The sequence below is a fragment of the Lipophrys pholis genome (genome assembly GCF_963383615.2).
Source record: "Lipophrys pholis genome assembly, chromosome: 11".
NCBI classification, from domain to species: Eukaryota; Metazoa; Chordata; class Actinopteri; order Blenniiformes; family Blenniidae; genus Lipophrys; species Lipophrys pholis.
The window spans coordinates 29008819-29033694 of NC_137631.1; the positions used below are offsets into that span (position 1 = coordinate 29008819).

Below are 24876 nucleotides of genomic sequence, written 5' to 3' on the forward strand. Positions count from 1 at the left end.
ACAGCAGAGAACAATGAGCTTTAAACATTAACAATGGCAGACCATTCTAGTGGACAGACCACCAAGTTGGATTGTTGTTACGGTGACTGTCAAAATAAAACTACCAAGTCGGATTGTTATTATGGTGACTGTCAAAATAAAAGTACCAAGTCGGATTGTTATTACAGTGGCTGCCAAAATAAAAGTACCAAGTCCCAGGAGAATATAATCTGGGAGTCATGACGCCATGGGGGAAACATTGTGTTGATTGTCTCTACTGAGCATGTGCAGAAGAATAGTTACTACCAATGTGGTGACCAGTAGCAGAGTTACAGAAAATTATAATTTTCATTTCATTTTTGTTTCTATTCAGTGTCTAGTTGATGATAATTGGTTGACTGGAGTTGATGACCAGGCTTTGTCACATTGTTTATCAAGATAACGTTTCTCTAAGTAATTTCCCTGAAATAATAACAATCACAATGTTGTATTTTCAGTAAAGTCAAGCTTTTGTCTGGTTAATGAATAAGTTAATTTCCCGTCACATTAATAATCTCAGCTGTCATGAGAGGTTAATTTAACTGTTCATTTGATCTCTTCTGGATTTAATCTTAACTCATGTGATGTTTTGTTTTTCTTATGCTCAGTTTGAAATATAAATTATCTTATTTCACTGGATATTTAATTTAAAGACACTTTATTTGTGGATTTTTTTCAACTGATTTCCAGGATGAAATGTCCAATGTGTTGTGATTGTGAGTTGATTTAAATCGACATATGTGCTAATGTGTAGTAAATTTATAATCATAAAGAAAATGATTTGCTTTATCTAATTTTGATGTTATTGTGTCGTTTACGAACATTTCTCTCTCGTATCGTGTGTTTGATTGATGACTTTCTGTCCCAGGTGAATAAAGTGCTGCGTTTCACTGGACTGTGGAGTGTTTCTGTAGAACTGGAGGATTTGTGGACCGACTCTGGAACGAGGTGCAGTCGCTCCTTTGTCCTGCATCACAAAACAAGTCTATGCTAATTCTTACGTAGTATGTAGTTTCAAGTCATTTCTGAGTTAAAGGTTTTAAATGAGCAGATATTTTAATGAAGTTGTATCAGAATCAAGGAAAATCAGTTGTGATGTGAAGAATACGTTATACAGTAATTTATTAGCTGACACGTGAAATGTTATTTTAAAGGAGACATATCATGCTTTTAAATCCTTTTTACATATAAATCATACAGTTGTGGTCTATATAAAGCGGAACTGCAATGCTTGGGTCTGAATTCCTCATTATTAGAGCTCCACAGGCCCCTTTTCTACCCCTTTTCTGATGTGCTTCTGAGAGCAACTCGTTTTGGGGCGGTCTCTTCAAATGCAAATGAGACACTTCATACCCCGCCTCCTCTCCAGGTTGCAGAGGTGACACTCGGTTCAACTCCACCCTGTTCGGCCATCTTTGTAGTTTGATAGAACAGATACAATTATCTAGCGGCGCAGAAACTTTATATTCACACATTATTTACAAAATGTCAACAAGGGAAGATTTGTCCATCCAGCCATACATGTTGGAGCCAGAGTCGGACCCGGCGGAGCGAGATGAAAATGACGATGATGCACCTTCAGAACAACGTCTTCATATGGATGTAACGCAATGGTGTGTTACTATATTTACACTAACTTCTCCATCCATGCCCACTACTACAATACTGCCTGTATTACAACGACTATTTAACACAGAAGTTAGATTATAATCTAAAACGAGCACACAGCGCTAACATATGAAGACGGTGCAACTGCTAATGCTAACAGAACAATGACAGGGACGTCTTATCATCACACTTTTTAGCGTTATATACAGCTTACCGAAGTGCTCTGTTCGTCGTCTCCATAGATAGAAGGAACTGACCGCTCAATCAGACCAAGTCTTTCGGCAAATCCTTCTTTATACTGGCGGAGGTTGCTGAAGCAGTCGTCCTTAAAGTGATTCGCGCACACAAAAATGACCTTACCCACAGATGTGAGTACATTTCTGTGAAAAATAAAACTCAACCAGGCACTTCGAAAAGGTTCTGATGCTGGGAGACGGTGTAACGAAGCTTGTGGGTTACTACATCCAACAACCGAACATTTCGACTTATCCTCTCGTAACTTCGGTTGGACTACAAAATCGCAGCGAGAAACAAAAATGGCGGATTGCTCGAAATGTCGATGTCCTAATTTGGCAGTTCCGCTGAGAATACTGTGACGTCATTGTTCAAAAAACGTAATAGAGAATAGAAAAATCGAAACCGATCGCAAAATATGACCAAAACAGAATATAAAGATATCAACGGAGCACCTGAAGAGACTACTTTGAACTTTTCTGTACTTCTAAACACTCTAAATATACAACAAAATGCATTTAAGGGCTAAAAAAGTGGATTTAGCATGATATGTCCCCTTTAAAGGGGCTCTGACGCTGCTCGGCGCTCTGCTGGTCATCCTGTGTGCCGCTAAGCTAACTAGCAGCTCGCTGGCTCGGCGCTCTGCTAGTCGTCCTGTGTTTTGAAATTTTATTTAAAATTTTTTAAATTGAATACAAAATACAAACTCTTGTAGAGGACAATAAACAAACTAATCGCCAGGGAGCGTCAAAGGTATACAAACAGCAATAATACGTATGAAGTTAAATTAAATTAAAAACAAATACAGTGCTTTAGGCATGGAGAGTATACATTAAAATAACAACAGTTTAATTTGGTGGCTGGTGATCCTAGCAGTTTTCCGGTATTTCAATGTTGTTAGGAAGCTGAAATACATTTTAAATTCATTCAAGAAACAAGGGAAAGAAGATGTATTTCTAGTCCGTTTGCAGCAGTGAATATGGTACTTGGCTGAAAGTATTATAATGTTGATGACATTAGATGAAAAATCAAGACACAATGTGTGATATATGAAAAGTATTGAGGGGAAGTATTACGTTTTGGATTCCTCCAATTATGGAAATCTTCCAAAGAAACCTGCCAGTAGCCACAGTAAAGAAGTCCCTTGTGTGTGGCTAGGCTAACTTGCTCTGGCTGCTCGGTGCTCTGCTGGTCGTCCTGTGTTTGACTAGTCTAACTAGCAGCTCGGCGCTCTGCTGGTCGTCCTGTGTTTGACTAGTCTAACTAGCAGCTCGGCGCTCTGCTGGTCGTCCTGTGTGTGGCTAGTCTAACTAGCAGCTCGGCGCTCGGTTGGTCGTCCTGTGTGTGACTAGTCTAACTAGCAGCTCGGCGCTCTGCTGGTCGTCCTGTGTGTGTGGCTAGGCTATCTAGCAGCTCGGCGCTCGGCTGGTCGTCCTGTGTGTGGCTAGTCTAACTAGTAGCTCGGCGCTCGGTTGGTCGTCCTGTGTGTGGCTAGGCTATCTAGCAGCTCGGCGCTCGGCTGGTCGTCCTGTGTGTGGCTAGGCTAACTAGCAGCCCGCTGGTTACGCAGCAGCGGGTTAGTCGTCCGGCAGCTAGTTACCATCGGACAAATGCCTTAGAACCGCTTCGTGTCCACCCCGCTCCCCTCCTGAATGCGGCGGGACGCCCGTCGTCAATCTGACCATCGCTTTTCGTCGGCGGGCACATTTTAGTCGAGCTCGCGGTGCTCCGTTCCGCTCCGCGGCCCCCGGCTCCCCGGTCCTCCGCTCCCCGGTCCAGCCTGCTAGCCTGGGATGCTACCGCCGGAGAGCCAGGCGGCCCTGGGAGGTAGGCCCCGGTTGGTGTGAGCTCCGCACGGGGCGTCATCTCGGCGGAAACAACGAGTGAGTTTATGGCTGATTTAAAATGTTACTTTAAGGTAATCGAGATTTAAAACCAGATCATCCGGACGGTCCTCGGCTCGTTAGCCTGTTAGCTGTGAAGCAGGCTAACCGGGAGCTAAATTCACCTTTTATCCACTCAATTCAGGTTTGTTCAGGTTTCTGTGTTTATTTTCGAGATCTGTTATTGTGTGTAGAAAGTGAAAACGTAATTAAAACACGTTTATTACATGAATGAAGCGCTGAAATTGAAACATCCCTGTGTGTGTCTCTGTGTGTGTGTTGGGTTGTCACAATGAACTAGTGTCTGCTGTTTGTGTGTTTTGGTGTGTCTTCACCACACTCACACACAGTAAAATCAGCAGTCTGTAATCCAACCATTCAGACTCTGACACACACACACACACACACACACACACACACACACACACACACACACACACACACACACACACACACACACACACACACACACACACACACACAAACACACTCTGTAACCTGCTGCTATCATTGTGTCTGCATGTGTGTTGTGATTTTGTTGTTTTTAGCCCTGTTGTGTGTTATAATATTTTGTGTTCTTGTTTGTGATGATTGTTTTCCGGTTGTGTTTTTGTGATCGTCTTGTGTCTGCTATGTGTTGTTAGTGTGGCGTTCGAATCAGCTGTTGTGTGTCTTTGGATGTATTTAAAGTCCACTTGTTGGTCTGTGTGTTTAGTTTTGGTGTGAGATTAACTGAAGGGGTTAATGGGTTAACTGATGGGGTTAACTAATGGGTTAATGGGTGAACTGACAGGTTAATGGGTTAAGTGATGTGTTTGTGGATTAACTGGTTTGTTAATTAATGGGTTAACTGAAGAGGTTAACTGACTGGTTAGTGGGTTAACTGGTGGGGTTAACTAATGGATTAATCGGTTAACTGATGGGTTAATAAATTAACTGACAGGGCTAACTAATGGAATAATCAATTAACTGATGCGTTAATGGCTTTACTGATGGGGCGAACTGATTTGTTAATGGGTTAACTGATTTGTTAGCTGATGGGGTTAACTGACCAGATAATGGATTAACTGGTGGGGTTATCTGATGGGGGGAACTGATGGATTAATGGGTTAACTGATCGGTTAATTGATGAGTTAATGGGTTAACTGATTTGTTAGCTGATGGGGTTAACTGACCAGTTAATAGTTTAACTGACGGGGTTAACTAATGGATTCATGGGTTAACTGTCAGGGTTAACTAATGGGTTAAGTGACCCGCGAGGATTACAGTTACTAACTAACGAAGCCCCACAAGCGACCTGCTTCATCAAGGTTTTCTTGATGAAGCAGACGAAGCCTCGGCCCCCCGGAGGTCTCCGGTCCGGGGACCCTCGGCAGGAGTGTGTGTGCCTGTTGTGAAGCTGTCCTGTCCTGCCCCCCCCCCACCCCCAAGGCTAGACGGTGCATGGTGGCGGCCCCGCAGTGAGCAGCCAGTCAGCGTCCAGTAGCAGCATGGCGTCGCGTCATCAGAGGAACTCGGTGCGGATCCTGTCGAGCCGCGAGCAAGGCTCGCAGACGTTCGGCTCCCAGCGGCTCCTCCAGCTGCTGGTGGAGGAGAAGGTCCGCTGGATGAAGTGGCAGAGTCAGGTGAGGGTGGGGGGGCACCAAGCCCCAGCCCAGAAGCCAGAACTCATTTTGCTGGACGATATATTGTCCTACAAATAAACGATGCAATGCAAGTGTACCCTTTTCAAATGCAGTAAACTTTTATTTCTCATTTTTTTACCACTGTAATTGAAATGGCAAGAACTTTTAAATAATTAAAATAAATAAACCAAACATAAAACTGCACTTGGAAAAAAATCACAACCTCAAAAAATAAAATATAAAAAATAAAACCACACACACCTAAAACAATAAATCATATTAAATAATAAAAACTCCCAGCTGGGAAAACTAACTCTGGTGTTATGTTGGTGTGTTGACTTTTTTTGTTTTTTGTTGTTGCCACCACTTTCAAAAAACAAAAATGTGTTCCGAGGTTCTCCAGGTCTTGGACAGATCTCCCAGAGACATAAAGCAACTTTAAAGAATCAACACAACCACAAAGATACAAAAAAAAACCTTCAAGTAATTCAAACAACTTAATGTAAATGAATAACAGTTTTTTATCATATTGATCTGAATGTATGAAGGTTTTATATTGGAGGTCAAAATAACAAGATCTCTGGTTTCTGTTCCACAAAGAAATGTTTTCCAAACATCCAGATAACAGTAAAAACAAAATAAAAAAAAAATGGATCAATACATTGATCAGCTGCTTAGAATGAATTATCTCCTGGAGGAGTTGTGATGGAGATCAATTAGAAGAACTGTCCAGAGTCACAGAGAAGACGGAGAGTCGCCGGTTGGACGTCGGTCGGTGTCTCCGGTTCCTCTGCTGGGAATTAAACTGACTTCATCCTGTCTGTGTGTGTTTAGAAAGTGGAGCTGCCGGACAGCCCTCGCTCAACCTTCCTGCTCGCGTTCAGCCCCGACAGGTAAACGAACACACCTGCTCACCCTCTATTCACACACACACACACACACACACACACACTAGGCACAGGGTCCCGGTTCCTCGTGGAACTGACCAGGTCTCATGTGTGACTGTCAGAACCGTCAGCAGTTCAGTGGAATAGAAACCCTCACCAGAGCTGCTCCTTCTGTCCCACCACACTGCAATACCACATGTGTCCAGCAGATGGTGATCCTGCCAAGGAAAAGTGGATGTGTGTGGACCAGACCGCCATGTTTTCTGGTCCTGACTCGGGACTTTATCCGTTGTGACGGTGCTGAGCTGAGCTCTCCTCTGTCTGCAGGACTCTCATGGCTTCCACACACGTCAACCACAACATTTACATCACGGAGGTGAAGACTGGAAAGTGCCTGCATTCATTAGTGGGACACCGCAGAACCCCCTGGTGTGTGACCTTTCACCCCACCATTCCCGGCCTGGTGGCCTCCGGGTGCCTTGATGGGGAAGTCCGAATCTGGGACCTTCATGTGAGTAAATGTTGGATGGAGGCCGTGGTGGTGGGGGGGCGGTAACATTCAGGTACAGTGAGAAAAGTTCTGTGTATGAATGAAACTGTTAGATTTAGTTTTTGAGAACCCTTTTCCTGTCGTGAATTCATTTAAATGTTATAAACCGTGTGTGTGTGTGTGTGTGTGTGTGTGTGTGTGTGTGTGTGTGTGTGTGTGTGTGTGTGTGTGTGTGTGTGTGTGTGTGTGTGTGTGTGTGTGTGTGTGTGTGTGTGTGTGTGTGTGTGTGTGTGTGTGTGTGTGTGTGTGTGTGTGTGTGTGTGTGTGTGTGTGTGTGTGTGTGTGTGTGTGTGTGTGTGTGTGTGTGTGTGTGTGTGTGTGTGTGTGTGTGTGCGTGTGCGCGTGTGTGTGCGCGTGTGTGTGCGCGTGCGCGTGTGTGCAGGGAGGCAGTGAGAGCTGGTTCACAGACAGTAACGTGGCGATCGCCTCGCTGGCCTTCCACCCCACCGCTCAGCTGCTTCTCATCGCCACCAACAACGAGCTGCACTTCTGGGACTGGAGCCGACCCGAACCCTTCGCCGTGGTCAAGACGGGCAGCGACACGGAGCGCGTGCGGTGAGTTCCCGCAGGAAGCCGTCCTCAGACCAGACGTGTTTCCTGTGGGTCGGGTGTTTGAACAGTCTGTTGCTTTCAGGTTGGTGCGCTTCGATCCGCTCGGTCACAACCTGCTCACCGCCATCGTCAACCCGTCCAATCAGCAGGTGACGCTCTCCGTTAAAGCCCGCCTCCTTTCTGTATTTTAACATTTTCTGACACGTGAGAATTTAAATGTCATTTAAGTCACTAAAGTTTTCTCCTGGAGAAGAAGTCTTCATCACGGCTGCTCACTGTTTGTTTGCACATTTCTTCTGGGGTGAAGCCGACTATGTATTTTTGTGTTCAGCTCAAAGTTCAGAAGGCAACTTCAGTTTGATTACTTTAGTCAATCTATTACTTTAGTGACTTTCTTTGGGCTGAATCACTTGTTGATACGTTGAGATGGAGGATTGAGTCTGTGACCTTTGACCCTCAGAACGAGGAGGACTCGGAGGTTCCCATGGACAGCGTGGAGATGCCTCACTTCCGCCAACGCTCCTTCTTGCCTTCTCAGCCGGTTCGTCGCACGCCCATCCTCCATAACTTCCTGCACATCCTGTCCCGCTCGCCGGGTGCCCCTGCTGCCGTGGAGCCGCCGCGGCCTCTCTCTGACGGTGGGGGCGGGGCCATGGGGGAGGCTCCCAGCATGCCTCTGGCTCAGTACCCCGGCGTGGAGCGCGGGCCGCCGTTCCCCGGCTGCACGCAGCACCTGGGCATGGTGTGTCTGTGCAGCCGCTGCTCTGTGGCCCGCGCCTCCTCCCTCGCCGCCGACGGCACCTCATCGGCGCCGTCGGACCTCCGGGCACCGCCCGACGCCCCGCAGCCTTCGCCGGCCGCCTCCACCTTCAGCTCTGCCCGCACGGAGCCTCGGCCTCCCACCGAGCGGGCGTCCGCCTTCACCTCCGTGTACTACAGCGCCGGAGCGTCTCTGAACACCGCCACGGCGGGCATCATGGAGCCGCACCCCGCCAACAGGTATGGACCGGACCGCCGCGGCTCCGCCGACACGGGTCGCTCCTCTGACCAGGTTCTGACGTCCTCTGTGTCGTCCTTCAGACCCGCACCCGACTGGACCCGGAACCTACTGGGCGTGCGGGAGGGAGGCCTGGGTCCGGGCGTCCTCCCCCCACGCACCTCCTCCTCTTCCATCAGCCTCCTGTCGGTACTCCGCCAGCAGGACAGCTCCTCCCACTCCCCCGTCTACACCTCCGCCTCGGACAGTCGCAGCTTCCCCCCGCCGGGCGAGCCAGGCGCCCGGGACTCGGCGGGAACCAGCAGCGGGCACCACCCATTCTGGGACGGTGCTCGTGGAAGCTCCGCCTCCTTTCGTAACGTGCTGCAGTGCAACCTGAGCCGCTACTTCATGGAGTTCGACCGCATGCAGGACCTGGAGCCCCCGCTGGGGGCCGGCCTGCCCGACGGGGCCCCGGAGCCGGGCCAGGAGCTGCTCAACAACAACATGGACCCGGACCGGCCTGGACCCTCGTCCTCCTCGTCCTCCACTCCCAATATCATCCACTACCAGCCCCCTCCCCCGCCGCCCCCGGCCTCCCACAACCTGGAGAACAACGTCCCGCCCACGGCCACCCGCGGCAACCTGAACCGCTGCCGCGCCTGCCACAACCTGCTCACCTTCAACCACGACTCGCAGCGCTGGGAGCGCACCAACCAGACCTCCTCCACCTCCGCCACCTCCTCTCTGGAGCCCCCCACGTCCTCCTCCTCCTCGCCGTGGATGGCAGACGACGGCCGGAGGACTCTGGAGGTGCCGGAGAGGAGGGTAGCTCCGGAGCCCAGCGAGCAGCCGCCCCCTCCCGGAGGAGGACCAGTGGCCTTCCCCATCGCCCCGTCCCCCGGCCCGCCGGGCGAACAGACAGTGGGGCTGGTGTACAACCAGGACACGGCGCAGTGGGAGCGGGTGTACCGGCAGGCCGCCGCCGCCGGCCGCTCGGGCGAGCCACCGGAGGCCTTAAGCCAAGAAATGCCTGGAGACCCCCCTGACGAGGACTCACTGAGGAGGTGAGACCAGCGGCTACACACTGCCCCCATGTGGACTGTCTGTGGAACTTTGATATGTTCAGCTTTTTTATTTCTCCCTTTAACTCTTGATTATTTAGTTTTTCTGACTTGACGAGAAACTCTTGTTTCCTGCAGGAGGCTTTTGGAATCGTCTTTGTTATCGTTGTCTCGCTACGACGTGTCAGGATCCAGAGACCACCCCATCTACCCCGACCCTGCCCGGTAAGCCTGTTTACAACATCTACCCCGACACTGCCGGGTGTGGTGACTGTTGGCGTAGTGACCCCTTGTGGTGGCTGTGTTGTGTTGCAGGCTCTCTCCGGCTGCTTACTACGCCCAGAGGATGATTCAGTATCTGTCGAGACGGGACAGCATCCGCCAGCGGTCTCTCCGGTACCAGCAGAACCGGCTGCGGGCCATGTCGTCGTCGTCCGACAGCCCGGCCAGCAGCGTCTCGGGCTCCATGGACAGCGGCGATGTGGACTTCGAGGAGCTGGAGTGAGTCTGAGGGTGGAGCAGCTCGACAGTCGGTGGCTGTGGAGGGGCGTGGAGTAAGGTCGTCTTCTTCTTCTCTTCGCAGTGACAATGGCGACCGGGCCAGACACCGGACCACCCGAAACGCCAGGATGTCGGCTCCGTCTCTGGGTCGCTTCGTGCCTCGGTGAGTCTCCATCGGTCCGACCGGGCGGTGAACGAGCAGCCTGATCTCTGGTTGGCTGGAGCACCGCTCGACACTACGGACGCACCGATACCAGTGACGTATAGGGCCCGATACTGCACGCGTACTTGACCCGCTAAAACACAACCCAGCGAGAATCTCGTGATGTGATACTGTGTTGATTCTACAACATCCAGAACATTCCTAGTAGGGATCTGGGTTCTAGATGATTTGAAGTTGTTCTAAGCAGATTATTGTCATCCTGAGTTTCCCTGAACGCTCCGATGAGCCGGTCCCTTTAAATGTTGTCACCGCAAGGAATTGTGGGGGAACATGAGCTGGTTTCCTTTGGTAAAGGAACCATCAGTAGTTCCTAGGCTAAAGGATTTTCTAAAGGAAGCATCAGTGGTTCCTAGGCTCAGTGGATCAGCTGGATTTTACTTCGAGCCGTGCTACATGCTACATGCTAAAGCGCTTCGGGCTCACACGCCAGCGATGCTACATGCTAAAGGTCGACGCTATGCGTACTGTACACTGTGGTGGAACGCACAGTGGACCCTTTGCAGATGGTTTACCGATGGAGTATGAATTGGGCTTTTGGGCATTTAAACAATACTCGTGTTAGTACTTGGTATTGGCAAGTAGCTGAAGGTTTAGTAGTAGTATCTTAAAACTCTGGCTTCCTCCTGCAGACGCTTCCTGCTGCCTGAGTATCTGCCCTACGCTGGAATCTTCCATGAGAGAGGACAGCCTGGCCTCGCCACACACTCCTCCGTCAACAGAGTGCTTGCTGGTACACACACACACACACACACACACACACACACACACACACACACACACACACACACACACACACACACACACACACACACACCCACACACCAATAGAGCCTTGAACAATAATGTGTGTGTAGGAGCTTCGATCGGCGACGGTCAGTCTGCGGTTGCCAGCAACATTGCCAACACCACCTACAGACTGCAGTGGTGGGACTTCACCAAGTTCGACCTGCCGGAGATCAGCAACGGTACGTCCAGCAGTAATCTGATTACATTACTCCCTCCATGTGAAACTCACTGCAACATGTTGCTGGGTGAGACTACCACTGTGGCTGTGAGTAATCCATTACAGGTGTCTGCACTTACTTGTTGCAAATGGAAAGTAACTAGTTACTTTTGCACAGACATTTCTCAGACGTAGTGGAATTACAGTCACGTTAGAAAATAAGCAATGCTTCTGTTTGTGTGTGTGTGTGTGTGTTTGCGCAGCCTCGGTGAACGTCCTGGTGCCAAACTGTAAAATCTACAACGACGCGAGCTGCGACATCTCAGCGGACGGTCAGCTGCTCGCCGTCTTCATCCCCAGCAGCCAGCGGGGTTTTCCTGACGAGGGCATCCTGGCCATCTACTCTCTGGCTCCTCACAACCTGGGAGAGATGCTCTACACTAAGAGATTCGGTACACTCCTGCACACGCACGCACACACACACACACACACACACACACACACACACACACACAGCAGGCACCTTCGTGGTGCGTTCAGGAGCCACTTGAGAGATGGGAAACTTCTCATATTTTAATCAGCGAATCTTGGCACATTTTAAGTGAAACTAACGGTTCATTAGCTGAATGTGTGTCTTTTAGTACTGAAAGGACATCAGTGAGACACACACACACGCAGCAGAGAACAATGAGCTACAAACATTAACACTGAGATAACATTCGTGGACAGACCACTAAATTGGACTGTTATTACGGTGACTGTCAAAATAAAAGTACCAAATGCCAGGAGAATATGGACTGGGAGTCAAGACACCACAGAGGAAACTTTGTTCTGATTGACTCTACTGAGCTTGTGCAGAACTACTAGTTACTATGGTGACTAGGACCTGGACCAGGACTAGGACCAGGGCAAACCAATCCCAAGCGTTTCCAGAAAGTGTTGATTTCAAATAGTTCCACATTTGAGCTGTTTTCAGAAGTTGTGCTTCCAGTGTCTCCGAGCCCCGTTGTCGAGTAAACGGAGAAACAAAGTACTGCAGAAGTTTTCTGTTTTACCTTGAAACTGTTGCTGTGGAAACCAGGCCTCAGTGGTTCGTTTCTCCTCAGGTCCAAACGCCATCTCCGTCAGCCTGTCTCCCCTGGGCTGCTACGTCATGGTGGGTCTGGCCTCGCGCAGGATCCTGCTGCACCCCACCACCGACCATATGGTGGCGCAAGTCTTCCGCCTGCAGCAGCCGCACGGAGGAGAGACGTCCATCAGGGTGAGGGGGGGGGGGCGCGACACCGGCGGCCTGATTGACGAGGGGGTCAGCACGTCTCCCTGACCAGAGCGTTGTGTTGCAGATGGTGTTTAACGTGGTGTACCCCATGGCGCCGGACCAGCGGCGGCACGTCAGCATCAACTCGGCCCGCTGGCTGCCGGACCCCGGCATGGGTCTGGCTTATGGCACCAACAAGGGAGACCTGGTCATCTGCAGGCCTGTGTGAGTGTGTGTGAGTGTGTGTGAGTCCAGTAGTGAGCAGGACTGAGACGCTAGGGAAGCAAACAAACCAGCTAAGACCTCGGACACTTCAGATTACAATCCTAATGTCAGTGTGATGATGGATCCTGCTCATCTGCACAGAAAGCTGCCCACCCCCCACCCCCCACCACCACCCCCGATGTGATTTCCCTCTGAACAGGAAGCTCATTCATTGAACAGGTTTAATTAGCTCCAGTTAACGAGGTCGTGATCGCTGCATTTCCACGAAAACATCCCTCCTCTGCTTTTTACTCTTCCTGAATGAAAGTGAATTAACCAGCTGTGTGTGTGTGTGGTTGTGTGTGTGTGGTGTGTGTGTGGTGTGTGTGTGGTGTGTGTGTGGTGTGTGTAGGTTTTATCGCAGTGACGGGGAGAGTCCCGGGGAGTCGAGTGGCGAGCCGTTGTTCTCGGTCAATAACGGTGGGAGCAGCCGGACCCGCGGCTCGGACCGTCCGGGGTGAGAACTGTCTTCACGTTGTTTCCTGGAATCAGACCGGGGTCCCTCTGCTGTGAGGCTCCCGTTCTAACCACTGCACTGCTTCGATCACATACGTCATGTTTTAACATATATCTGATGTCGCGACCTCTATGGAGGTCAAACTGTATGTTATGGAAGAAACATACTTATTTAAAAGCACATAACTGAACCAATATAAAGATGTTTACAATATATATACACATATATAAAATATATACAAATATGTATACTGAATAGAATATACTCGAGGGCCCACACAGTCCAGTTTCATCTTGAGTCAGCTGGACTGGTAAAATACTGCTAGAATATATAATAATCCAATAATAATCAAACAATTAGTACTAAAAATGAGGACAATCTCAAAATAAATTAAATTTTAATGAAACATTCTTGTTCAAAATTCAGTAAAAAGTAAAAAAAAAAAACCTCTAATAAATCCGACTAACCACGCAACTCGGTGGTTATTAGGTTCTGGCCCACGGGCCTGATGTTTGACTCCCTGGTGGAAAGAGGAACATAAGCTTGTACCAAACATAATCTACTACCAGGGAATATTCAACAATTGTTCCAAAATCATGAAGAGTCTTAGAATCTAAGGAGGAAATGTAACTTTAAAAAACCAAGATTTCGTATGACCAGAAAAGTTTTTTGTTATTTACTTTAGGACGAGGGGTGAGAGTAAATACGTTTTACTTCTTCTCACTCCTTTTCGAATACTCATCTGACGATGTTTTTCTTGATTCATTTTTATATTATTTATTACTGTTATTAATTTATTAATTTATTTATTTGAGAGGAAAACTTTGTTGTTAGTTTTCTTTATTTTTTTTCCTTATTTGTTTTCGTACCTTATTCGAAATAAACATTTCAATCAATCAAATCAATCAAGCTTGGGAGGAGTCGCAGCTCAGCAGCGATAAATCACATCTCTAAATTAATATCCAGAAACCACAACGACCGGATGTTCAGATAATCGGGTCCAGCCTCACTATTTTGGCCGTTTCAGTGTCTCTCAGCCCCAAATTTGTCTTTTGTCCTGGTTTGGCAGGTTGTTGCTCCTCAGACCTTCTACTGTATTTTATTTTGTAGTTGGATGATTGTTTCCTGAAGTGGCTCATGAATTCAACAAATCTTCAAAGATTAAAATACTTCCTCCTTTTCTGATGACATCACGCTGCCCCAGGGGGCGTGTCCTCTCCCTGCAGCCAATAGAGGTGTTTGTTGTCCTAAGCCCCACCCCCTATTTTCTTCAGGCCCAGTCGCTCTGGATGGAGACTGGATAGAGACATGGGGCTGATGAATGCTATTGGCCTGCAGCCGAGACACCCCGCCCCCTCTGTGACATCACAAGGAACGCAGACGCCAATCATCCAGCTGCAGAACGCCGAGACACAGACGGAGAGGGACCTATCAGAGGCCGGTGTGTCCCGACCTCCACCGCCACCAAGTACTGAGGCACACACACACAATCCACACACAGTGTGTAGAAACACTCTGACTTTGTCTTCTGCCCTCAGACCTTCCTGAGGCTCCGCCCACCAGCGGTGACTCTCAGGGCAGCAGTCGAGGTCTGGATGGAGGTCAGGGAGGAACAGCTGAGGCCACTGCCTCTGCAGCGGGGGCAGGTACTCCCCCACCCCTTTACCCTCTGATGATGATGAAGGTGATGAAGGTGTTGCTGATGTGTCTTCTGTCCTGTAGCGGAGGGCTCAGACTTTGGGACCGGCGAGGACGCACTGGCTCGGATCCGGCGGCTGATCGCGGAGGGCGGGATGACGGCAGTGGTGCAGCGGGAGCAGAGCACCACCATGGCGTCGATGGGCGGCTTCGGGAACAACATCATCGTCAGCCACCGCATCCACCGCGGCTCCCAGACCGCCCCCGGGGCCTCCAGGGGCGCCGTGGACCCCAACGCCCCCTCCTCCTCCTACTCCTCCCTCTCCTCTTCAGCCTCAGTACCCCTCCTCATAGCCCCGTCCCCTGCCTTCCCCTGCCCCCCTTCCCCGGTGGTTTCAGAGCAGCTACGTCCTGTGTGGGACCCCCGGCGTCCGCCGGGCCCCCCACCCCCGCCTGGCCTCTCTCTGGAGATGGACGACGTGTTTGAAGGAGGCCGGACGGACGACTACCCCCCGCCAGGCCTCGCCTCCTCCTCCTCCTCCCCCCCACCAGGTCCCGCCTCCTCCTCTCACAGCAGTGGTGGAGGCGGAGCTAACGGTTACCATGGTGACCCATATAGCAGGTAGTGGTCCTGCAGGCGGAGGGACGTTACGAAGCCTTATCTCTCTCTCACTCACACACACACACACACACACACACACACAAACAGGTGCTGCTGCTGCTTGGACTCTTCACAGGGTCTCCCACCTGGAACTGAAGAGACACATAAGCCCCGCCCCCTCCTCATTCCTAGTCAGTAAGGGCTTGGACATGTGTGAGGAGGGGGGGGAGGGGTGTGTGACGGTGAATTCGATGTGAACTCCTGCGTATTGAAAGTGTTTCTACTTTTTTTTTTTTTTTTTTTTAAGCGGTGTGTTACTTAACGCTGTCTGAGGCGGCGCCGCAAACGGGAAGCGTGCGATGACTGAACGAACAGACGAGACTGAACTGAAGCTGCTGCATGTCTTCAACAGAGCTGCAGTCCACCCTCCTGCCCCCCTCCCCCCCGCCCCCTCGTCTGATTGGTGCTGAGTGAGGAGGTGGGCGTGTGCTTGTGCTGAAGCATCCAATCACTGAACCTTGAATCCAGTTTTTTTTTTTGGGGGGTGAAATGACTGCTTTTCTTCTGACGGCGCTCTATGGAGGCAGAATTGTTTGTACGTGACTTTATTTCCACCGCGTGTCGACCTGCAGCGGCGAGGCGGCGGTCGGGTAGGACGGTACTGGAGCTGCAGCTCAGGGACAAAACAAACTGTTATTTCAAAGCACTTGGCACTGAATCATGCAGGTTTCTCCTGAAGGGACCGGCGGCGGCGCCGGACGTTCCCGTGTGATGCAGCCGCTCACACACACACTTTTGACTGCCATTACTCGTACGCCCTGCAAAGCATCATGGGACTAGTAGTCTCTGCTTTGCGTGTTGCATGACGGGGTCATTCCTTTTAGTCAGTTTTGGTTTCACATCCGGTAAAGTCAACTCTCCGTTATTCTTCTATTTAACGTTAGTGAACATGAAATCCCTCCGGACGCGTGTGAAGCTCCTTTAGGTGGAGAATCTGTGTGTGTGTGTGTGTGTGTGTGTGATGGGAGCTGCTCACACACACCGCTGCTGCTTTCTTAAGGTTTATTTAAAAACACCGCGAAGCATCACGGTATTGGTTGTTCTTCAAAGAGGCAAGCGGTTAGGGCGCCTCCTGGTGGAGGCGGCACTGCTCTGCAGGTTGGCAGCAGGTGGAAATAACAGTCGGTGGCGGCGGTGGCGGTTTACCTGTATGTGTGAGGACAGGAAGAGAAACACTGGTACAGTCTGTACAGGCGGAGCGAGTAAACGACCAAAACCAAACGTCGTGTGTGTGAGATTGTGTGTGTGTGTGTGTGTGTGTGTGTGATTGTGTGTGTGTTACCATGACGACCCGAGAGCTCCTCCTGGATCTACTTGATGAACAATGCTGCAGCTGTTTGTGTGTGTAGGACCCTGAGGAACACCACCAGGAGCTCCCTGCTCCTCCTTTTACTCCTGTTACTCCACCCCCCACTTTCTCGTGCTCTTCCAGAAGCCTTTCTCTCCCCCTCCCTCTGAACCTTTTTCCTCCCTGCACCTCCTCCTCTCTGCTCCTTCTCCCTGCTCCTCCTCCTCCCTCCTCCTCCTCTGTCAGACTGGACTTTGTACAGTTCTGATGTTTTGACTTTTCGATGTCATTAAAATGCTTTCAGAGATTTTTTTTTTGGAGTCGACTCATTGCATTATTTTGACCTGCTGTGATTCAAACAAAACTGATCAAGATGGGACGGAAAGAAGCTCGGTGGAGGTCCTCCGTCAGTCTGAACCTCCATCAGTAAACCTCCAGTAGCTAGACTAGTAAATGGTCTGGTTCTGTAGAAAACCTAGAATCCTCCAGGGGGCAGCACCGAGAACCAGCTGGGAGTAAAACCTGCACAGAACAAAGCAGTTTTCTTGGGTCGTCCCGCTGACAAAGGTTGTGGATGGTACCGAAGGAATGGAACCTAGGCGTTAGAACTTTTCATCACCCGACAGAACCGTTCCCATCTTTCAGGAGCAAAACGCAGCCGTCTGCTGATTGGTCACTAATTTAGGTCACTCGACAATCCCGCCATTTTTACCTCATCAGCTGCACGCTCATTTAAACCACACGGCGCTTCGCCGTAGGCTTTGTAAGATGATTTTTTTTATTAAACAAGGCTAATTAGGCCAGGTAGCTAATGCTAACAGCTCTTCAGTCAGGATTACTTACAGATGACAGGATTACTTTGGTCCAGAGGAGCCTCATCACCTGGTAGCGCTGAAGACGGGAGGCTAATGCTAAAGCTAACAGGAAGTGTCGCACCTGTTCTACTTCAGTAACTAAAGTTTACAGTAACTTGTTCCTCACCCAGTGGTCTGCAGGTAATCAATACTCTTCTAATCACTTTATTTAAAGAAATTTGCCTGAAAACACGTTTTCAAGAGGAGGTTAAACTCAATGGTGCGTCTAAATCTTAGTTTCAGCTGGAGGAGCTTCGTTAGGGTCTGAGCTCCGAGGATGGAAATCTTCAGATGAGTGTAAACATCCAGTCACAAACGTGCTTCTGAGGCGTAAATGTACAAGAGAAGTAAAATAAAATACTGGCGCGCACACGTCTTAAATTTGGGGGGAATCACACATGTGACTGGAGGATTTGGCTCTACAGCGCCACCTGCACCATTTAGAAGATGAAGCGGAGCCAGGACGTTTCACCCGGAGCTACACAACTCTAACAAGAAGTCACTTATTTTGAAAAATAGTGTGTTTCAGCCCAAATTTACAATGAGAGAAGCCACCTCCTCTTCAGAAGCTCCTTCTGCTTCTCCTCTTCATCTCCTCTTTAGAAGCTGCTCCTCTTCTTCAGAAGCTCCTCCTCTTCATCTCCTTATCAGAAGCTCCTCCTGCTCCTCCTCTTCATCTCCTTATCAGAAGCTCCTCCTGCTCCTCCTCTTCATCTCCCTTCCAGAAGCTCCTCCTGCTCCTCCTCTTCATCTCCTTATCAGAAGCTCCTCCTGCTCCTCCTCTTCATCTCCCTTCCAGAAGCTCCTCCTGCTCCTCCTCTTCATCTCCTTATCAGAAGCTCCTCCTGCTCCTCCTCTTCATCTCCTTATCAGAAGCTCCTCCTGCACCACCTCTTCTCCTCTTCAGAAGCTCCTTCTGCTTCTCCTCTTCTTCATCTCCTCTTTAGAAGCTGCTCCTCCTCTTCATCTCCTTATCAGAAGCTCCTCCTGCTCCTCCTCTTCATCTCCTTATCAGAAGCTCCTCCTGCTCCTCCTCTTCATCTCCCTTCCAGAAGCTCCTCCTGCTCCTCCTCTTCATCTCCTTATCAGAAGCTCCTCCTGCTCCTCCTCTTCATCTCCCTTCCAGAAGCTCCTCCTGCTCCTCCTCTTCATCTCCTTATCAGAAGCTCCTCCTGCTCCTCCTCTTCATCTCCTTATCAGAAGCTCCTCCTGCACCACCTCTTCTCCTCTTCAGAAGCTCCTTCTGCTTCTCCTCTTCTTCATCTCCTCTTTAGAAGCTGCTCCTCTTCTTCAGAAGCTCCTCCTGCTCCTCCTCTTCATCTCCTTATCAGAAGCTCCTCCTGCACCACCTCTTCTCCTCTTCAGAAGCTCCCTCTGCTTCTCCTCTTCTTCATCTCCTCTTTAGAAGCTGCTCCTCTTCTTCAGAAGCTCCTCATGCTGACAGTCAGACGGAGGCTGAGCGAAGCAGCATCACAGGTAAATAAAACTTCTGCTCTGAATTTAGGTGTGTGTGTGTGTGTGTGTGTGTGTGTGTGTGTGTGTGTGTGTGTGTGTGTGTGTGTGTGTGTGTGTGTGTGTGTGTGTGTGTGTGTGTGTGTGTGTGTGTGTGTTTTTCACATTTATATATGCCAGTGGCGTTTCTAGATGTAAATACTTGGTGGGTCAAGATTTTATTTAGGTGGAGTGACTCTACTGAATTCCAAAGTAAAGTACAACCTTTAAGCCACAACATTATAACCACCATATAGGAGTTGATCCCGTAAAAATGTTGAGCCTTGGAAATAGCCGATCAAAAAAAAGAAATTTAATTAAAAACAAACAACGATGGGGTTAGAACCAGGTCATAATGGTTCACAGACGCAGCTCCACCAGCTCCACCAGCTCCACCACTAGTGAAGCTCCAAATGAATGAGATTCACCTGATCTGAATGAAGGAGCCACAGCCTGAGCATGAGCTACACTAATGCAATACACACTGCATGGTGAGGGAGGGGCGAGCTACACTAATGCACCATCAGTGTGGATCAGGAGGAAACAACCTAGAACCACAAGAGGAGACCAGGAACCAGGGAGGACCGTCCTCACACAGTAAATATGTGCTATATAAAAGGAAGTTTTATTCACAGACAAGAAAATACTGTAGATAATCTTAAAGAATTAATAGTATACTTTGCATGTAGTCCTTTCTGATGACACCAGGTGGCGCTCAGCCCACCTGCCCCTCATGACCAGTCGTCCCTGATATATGCACTGATTTGTGTGTGTGTGTGTGTGTGTGTGTAGCACCATGGAATCGTCTCCCGCCCTGAACGTGTCCTCTTGGCTCCGCCCCTGTGTGAACGCCTCCTGTCCAATCACAACCGGCTCTCCATACAGCACGGCTCGGCTGGTGCTGGTTGCCACGGTAACCGCCTCCCTGAGCGTGCTGACGGTGCTCGGTAACTCGCTGGTCATCCTGTCCATCAAGGTGAACCGCCGCCTGCGTACGGTGCAGAACTGCTTCCTGCTGAGCCTGGCCGTGGCCGACCTCGCCATCGGGCTGCTGTCCATGAACGTGTACACGCTGTACCAGCTGCAGGGCCGCTGGCCGCTGGGCGCCGCCCTCTGCGACCTGTGGCTGGTGCTGGACTACGTGGTGAGCACCGCGTCCGTCCTCAACCTGCTGCTCATCAGCCTGGACCGCTACTTCTGCATGACGCGGCCCCTCAGCTACCCGGCGCGGCGCACGGGCGGCGCGGCGGCGGCCATGATCGGTGCGGCCTGGCTGCTGCCCCTCGTGCTGTGGGCCCCCGCCATCCTGTGCTGGCAGACCTCCGGGGGGCGGCGCCTGGTCCCCGAGGGGGCGTGTTACATTCGGCTACTGGAGAGCCCAGTTGTGACGCTCGCCACCACGCTGCCCTCCTTCTTCCTGCCGGCGCTCGCCATGATCATCCTCTACAGCCGCCTGTCGGCCGCCAGCCACAAGCGTCTGAGCACGCTCAGATCGCAGCCCCGCGCCTCCCCGATATCCAGCCCCACCGCCAAGGACTTCCTGTTCAAGAGGCGGAGCTTTGTGAGCAGCGACCCCGCCTCCGATGTGTCTCTCAACCAATCAGAGTCCAGCACTCCGAAGACCAGGAGGAAGCAGAAAGAGACGCGACGTCCTGCCGACGGCTCAGAGACAAAGGGCAGGTGGAGACAGGTGGGCTATCTTCATCATCATCACAATCGCTATCTTCATCATCACCATCTTCATCATCTTCATCATTATCACTATCATCAACACCATCTTCATCATGACCACCATCTTCATCATCACTATCATCAACACCATCTTCATTATCAACACCATCTTCATCGTCAACTTTTTCAAAATCATCATCAGCCTCACCATCTTCATCATCATCACCATCATCTTCATCATCACCATCTTCATGATCACCTCCGTCTTCATCATCATCATAAAATCTCATCATCACCATCATCATCATCATGACCACCATCTTCATCTTCAACCTTTTCAAAATCATCATCATCATCATGACCATCACCTTCATCATCATCACCACCATCTTCATCATTACCATCATCTTCATCTTCGTCATCACCATCGTCATTTCCATCTTTATCATTACCATCATCATTTACAGTGTAATCATCATCTTCATCATTTTCATCATCTTTATCAGGATCTTCAACTTGGTCTTCAGGGTAATTGTCAACATCATCATCATTTTCAGTATCATCTTCATCATGATCTTCGTCATCATGTTCATCATGATCTTCATCATAATGTTCGTCATTTCCAGTACAATCTTCATCATCACCACCATCATCATATTCATTTCCATCATCATCAGCCCCTTCATCTTCATCACCCCCCATTGGTTGTGTGGCATCAGAAGCTCTCTCTGCTCTCCAGCGCCCTCTCCGGTCCGCCTCCTGTCATGGCGCTGATGAAGACGACACTAAGATGGAGACGGAGTCGTCGTCCAACGCTGACCTGCACCGCTCAGCCTCGCTGGCGTTCTCCTGCCTCAGCTTCAGGTCTCAGGAGAGGCGGCGGCGGCGTGTGATGGCGAGGGAGAGGAGGGTCACCAAGACCATCCTGGCCATCCTGCTGGCCTTCGTCCTCACCTGGACGCCGTACAACGTCATGGCCGTGGTCGCCGCCTTCTGCCACGAGTGCATCCCGAACCTGCTGTGGACCGCCGGCTACTGGCTGTGCTACGTCAACAGCGCCATCAACCCCTGCTGCTACGCCCTGTGCAACATCACCTTCCGGACCACCTTCTGCAGCCTGCTGTGCTGCCGCCGCCACAAGCTCTCCTGATGCCTGGCGCACTTGAGGTGGCAGGAAGTCTGGTCCGGGTCCTGGAGGACCTCCTAGTCTCAGGTCCCTCCCAGGTTCAGCACATCTGAATGCAAAGAGGGTCTGAAGCAGGAGACGGAGACCCTCCAGGACCTGGACTGGACACCCTGTAAGACACCTGACGTGACACCTGACACTTGAACTGACATCGGAAGTGACGCTTGGACCAGAAGTGACAAATGACACCCCAAGTGACACCAAAAGTGACACCTGACACCAGAAGTGACACCTGACACGCCAAATGTCACCTGAAGTGACACCAGAAGTGACAAATGTCACCAGAAGTGACACCTGACACCTGAAGTGACACCAGAAGTGACAAATGTCACCAGAAGTGACACCTGACACCTGAAGTGACACCAGAAGTGACAAATGTCACCAGAAATGACATCTGACACCTGAAGTGACACCAGAAGTGACAAATGTCACCAGAAGTGACACCTGACACCTGAAGTGACACCAGAAGTGACAAATGACACCAGAAGTGACATCTGACACCCCAAGTGACACCAGAAGTGACACCTGGTTCTGTACTGCTTGTGTTTTACAGCAGATTTGACCTCAGTTCAAAGTTGCATCACACCCAACTGCTGCTTGTGATTGGTCAGTAGGAGTGTTAAGTTCCCACAACCAGGAGGCGCAGCTCTCCCCTCAGAGCTGATGGAGGACGCCGGTTCCTCATTGACCTTCAGCTGAGGTGAATATATTTCCTGTGTGAGAATCTGGAGGCGTGTCTCTGTTTTAGGAAGGTTGTGTTTGATGGCGGACTGCTGTGATGTCACAGAAAGTGGTCATGTGATCGTGTTTCAATAAACGGACTGAAACGCTTCGTCAAAACAATGTACAGCTTTAATTTGTTCATTTGTACAAGTTTCATCTGCAGCATCAAACTTCTCCAGCTGAAGACCTGAAGGTTCAAACACTCACTCCTGAAGGTTCAGCATTCACACCTGAAGGTTCAAACACTCACACCTGAAGATTCAGTATTCACACCTGAAGGTTCAAACACTCCCACCTGAAGGTTCAAACTCTCACATCTGAAGGTTCAGCATTCACACCTGAAGGTTCAAACACTCCCACCTGAAGGTTCAAACTCTCACATCTGAAGGTTCAGCATTCACACCTGAAGGTTCAAACACTCACACCTGAAGGTTCAAACTCTCACATCTGAAGGTTCAGCATTCACACCTGAAGGTTCAAACACTCACACCTGAAGATTCAGCATTCACACCTGAAGGCTCAAACACTCACATCTGAAGGTTCAACATTCACACCTGAAGGTTCAAACACTCACACCTGAAGGTTCAGCATTCACACCTGAAGGTTCAAACACTCACACCTGAAGGTTCAGCATTCACACCTGAAGGTTCAACATTCACACCTGAAGGTTCAAACACTCACACCTGAAGGTTCAACATTCACACGTGAAGAACTGAAGGTTGAAGCTGCGGAGCTCCTCAGGGTCTGGATCAGGTTGTCAGTTAGTTCACTCTGAGCTACAAGTCATTCCGTTAGAAACTTCTACTGCTACAAGCTTCTGCTTCTGCTACACCCAGAAAAGCTTTCCACATTTTAAACACCAGAGGAAGAGGAGGAAGAGGAGGAGGAAGAGGTTCTGCTGTCTGCTTCATCTCAGTTCTTTTTTTCTCCTGAAGAACAGAAAGACAAAGTTCAACATCTTACGAAAAACAGCAAAACGTGTAGTTGTGAGTCTGTTGTATAGAGTTGTGTAGTTTTGTGTAGCAGTGTGTAGTAGTGTGTTGTGTGTAAGTATACAGTTGTGTAGTTTTGTGTAGCAGGCAGTCCTCACCGCGGCTCTTCTTCACTTTGGGGGAACAGGGTTTGGACACCCGGACGCTGCTCTGACACTCGGCGTTGAACAGCGCCCTCTTCAGGCTGCCGGAGCGACTCTTGGTGTTGCTGCTCGGGTCACAGGGGCCCCATGGAGAGAACTTGTACTTACAGTCACCTGCAGGAACAGAGACTGCTGTGACCTGGACCCCTCACCGTACAGGAACATGTTGAACTTGTAGAAGGTAAACTTGTTGAACATATAGAAGTTAACGTGTTGAACTTGTAGAAGTTAACGTGTTAACTTCTATATGTTCAACATATAGAAGTTAACGTGTTGAACTTGTAGAAGTTAACGTGTTGAACTTGTAGAAGTTAACGTGTTGAACTTGTAGAAGTTAATGTGTTGAACTTGTAGAAGTTAAACGTGTTGAACTTGTAGAAGTTAAACGTGTTGAACTTGTAGAAGTAAAGTGTTGAACTTGTAGAAGTTAAACGTGTTGAACTTGGAGAAGTTAAACGTGTTGAACTTGTAGAAGTAAAGTGTTGAACTTGCAGAAGTAAAAAATGTTGAACTTGTAGAAGGAAAAAGTGTTGGACTTGAAGTTAAACATCATGAACTTATAGAAGTTAAACGTGTTGAACTTATAGACGTCAACGTGTTGAACTTGTAGAAATAAAACTTGTTGAACTTGCAGAAGGTAAACGTGTTGAACTTGTAAAACTTGAAGTTGACGTGAGGAACTCCTCAATCTGAGGCTGTGGATCACTAAAATGCACTGACACGTGTTTGACCAGCAGATGGCGACATTTGTTAGTGATGAACAACACAACACAGAACTGGAAGAGCTGTGTGTGTGTGTGTGTGTGTGCGTGTGTGTGTGTGTGTGTGTGTGTGTGTGTGTGTGTGTGTGTGTGTGTGTGTGTGTGTGTGTCTCACTGATGTCCTTCTTCCAGTTGCAGGGCACCCTGCAGTGGATCTTCTCGCTCCGGTCCAGACAGACGGCTTCCCTCAGTCCGTCTCCACAGTCGCCCTGATCAGGGACACACTTTCCGAAGCGAGTGTCTGCAGGTGAGCAGTCAGAGGCTCGGGACGCCTCCTGTTTCCCACCTACACACACACACACACACACACACACACACACACACACACACACACACACACACACACGCACACAAATGATCACTTGTCACGAAGGAAATTCACCAGAGCATGACCTAGACCTATTCCTGGTGCATGTGCCTGGAAT

At 49.6% G+C, this 24876-nt stretch overlaps 3 protein-coding genes across 6 annotated transcripts in view; 2 read left to right on the plus strand and 1 right to left on the minus strand.

Annotated features, from left to right (window-relative positions):
- Nucleotides 1-3606: 3606 nt before the first annotated feature.
- On the plus strand, nucleotides 3607-16937 carry ambra1b (autophagy/beclin-1 regulator 1b). Of its 4 annotated transcripts, none has more exons than XM_080475150.1 (20): nucleotides 3607-3743; nucleotides 5175-5368; nucleotides 6203-6261; nucleotides 6583-6766; nucleotides 7188-7360; nucleotides 7440-7506; nucleotides 7818-8356; nucleotides 8438-9400; nucleotides 9536-9622; nucleotides 9713-9898; nucleotides 9981-10061; nucleotides 10751-10851; nucleotides 10976-11086; nucleotides 11328-11516; nucleotides 12171-12325; nucleotides 12408-12547; nucleotides 12939-13043; nucleotides 14318-14511; nucleotides 14582-14689; nucleotides 14766-16937. In XM_080475150.1, exons 2-20 carry the CDS (start codon nucleotides 5234-5236, stop codon nucleotides 15305-15307), a joined length of 4119 nt encoding a protein of 1372 aa, XP_080331276.1. In that variant the 5' UTR covers nucleotides 3607-3743; nucleotides 5175-5233; the 3' UTR covers nucleotides 15308-16937. The 4 variants fall into 4 exon arrangements, with proteins under 4 accessions (XP_080331276.1, XP_080331277.1, XP_080331278.1 ...); XM_080475151.1 differs by having other exon boundaries at nucleotides 14318-14484; XM_080475152.1 differs by having other exon boundaries at nucleotides 6583-6631.
- Nucleotides 16938-19771: 2834 nt separating this feature from the next.
- On the plus strand, nucleotides 19772-22669 carry chrm4b (cholinergic receptor, muscarinic 4b; the record flags this gene model as incomplete). The annotated part of the gene is made up of 2 exons (XM_080474834.1): nucleotides 19772-20665; nucleotides 21386-22669. The coding sequence occupies 2 exons, from the start codon at nucleotides 19772-19774 to the stop codon at nucleotides 21794-21796; spliced, it is 1305 nt and encodes a 434-aa protein (XP_080330960.1). The 3' UTR covers nucleotides 21797-22669.
- mdkb (midkine b) overlaps nucleotides 22666-24876 on the minus strand; it is a 6026-nt gene continuing 3815 nt past the window's right edge. Inside the window, exons 3-5 of the mRNA XM_080475190.1 lie at nucleotides 24567-24737; nucleotides 23646-23804; nucleotides 22666-23484 (exon numbers count right to left, since the gene is read on the minus strand). Of these exons, the coding sequence (XP_080331316.1) occupies nucleotides 23468-23484; nucleotides 23646-23804; nucleotides 24567-24737 (347 nt within the window). The 3' untranslated portion in view covers nucleotides 22666-23467. The remainder of the gene's footprint in view (nucleotides 23485-23645; nucleotides 23805-24566; nucleotides 24738-24876) is intronic.

What these genes read in the sequence shown, in the direction of transcription:
- ambra1b (XM_080475150.1), top strand. Translation starts at nt 5,234, where the DNA reads ATGGCGTCGCGTCATCAGAGGAACTCGGTGCGGATCCTGTCGAGCCGC. An exon ending in CGTCAACAGAGTGCTTGCTG is followed by an intron (nt 10,852 to 10,975) that starts GTACACACACAC and finishes ATGTGTGTGTAG; the next exon opens with GAGCTTCGATCGGCGACGGT. An exon ending in CCTGCCGGAGATCAGCAACG is followed by an intron (nt 11,087 to 11,327) that starts GTACGTCCAGCA and finishes GTGTTTGCGCAG; the next exon opens with CCTCGGTGAACGTCCTGGTG.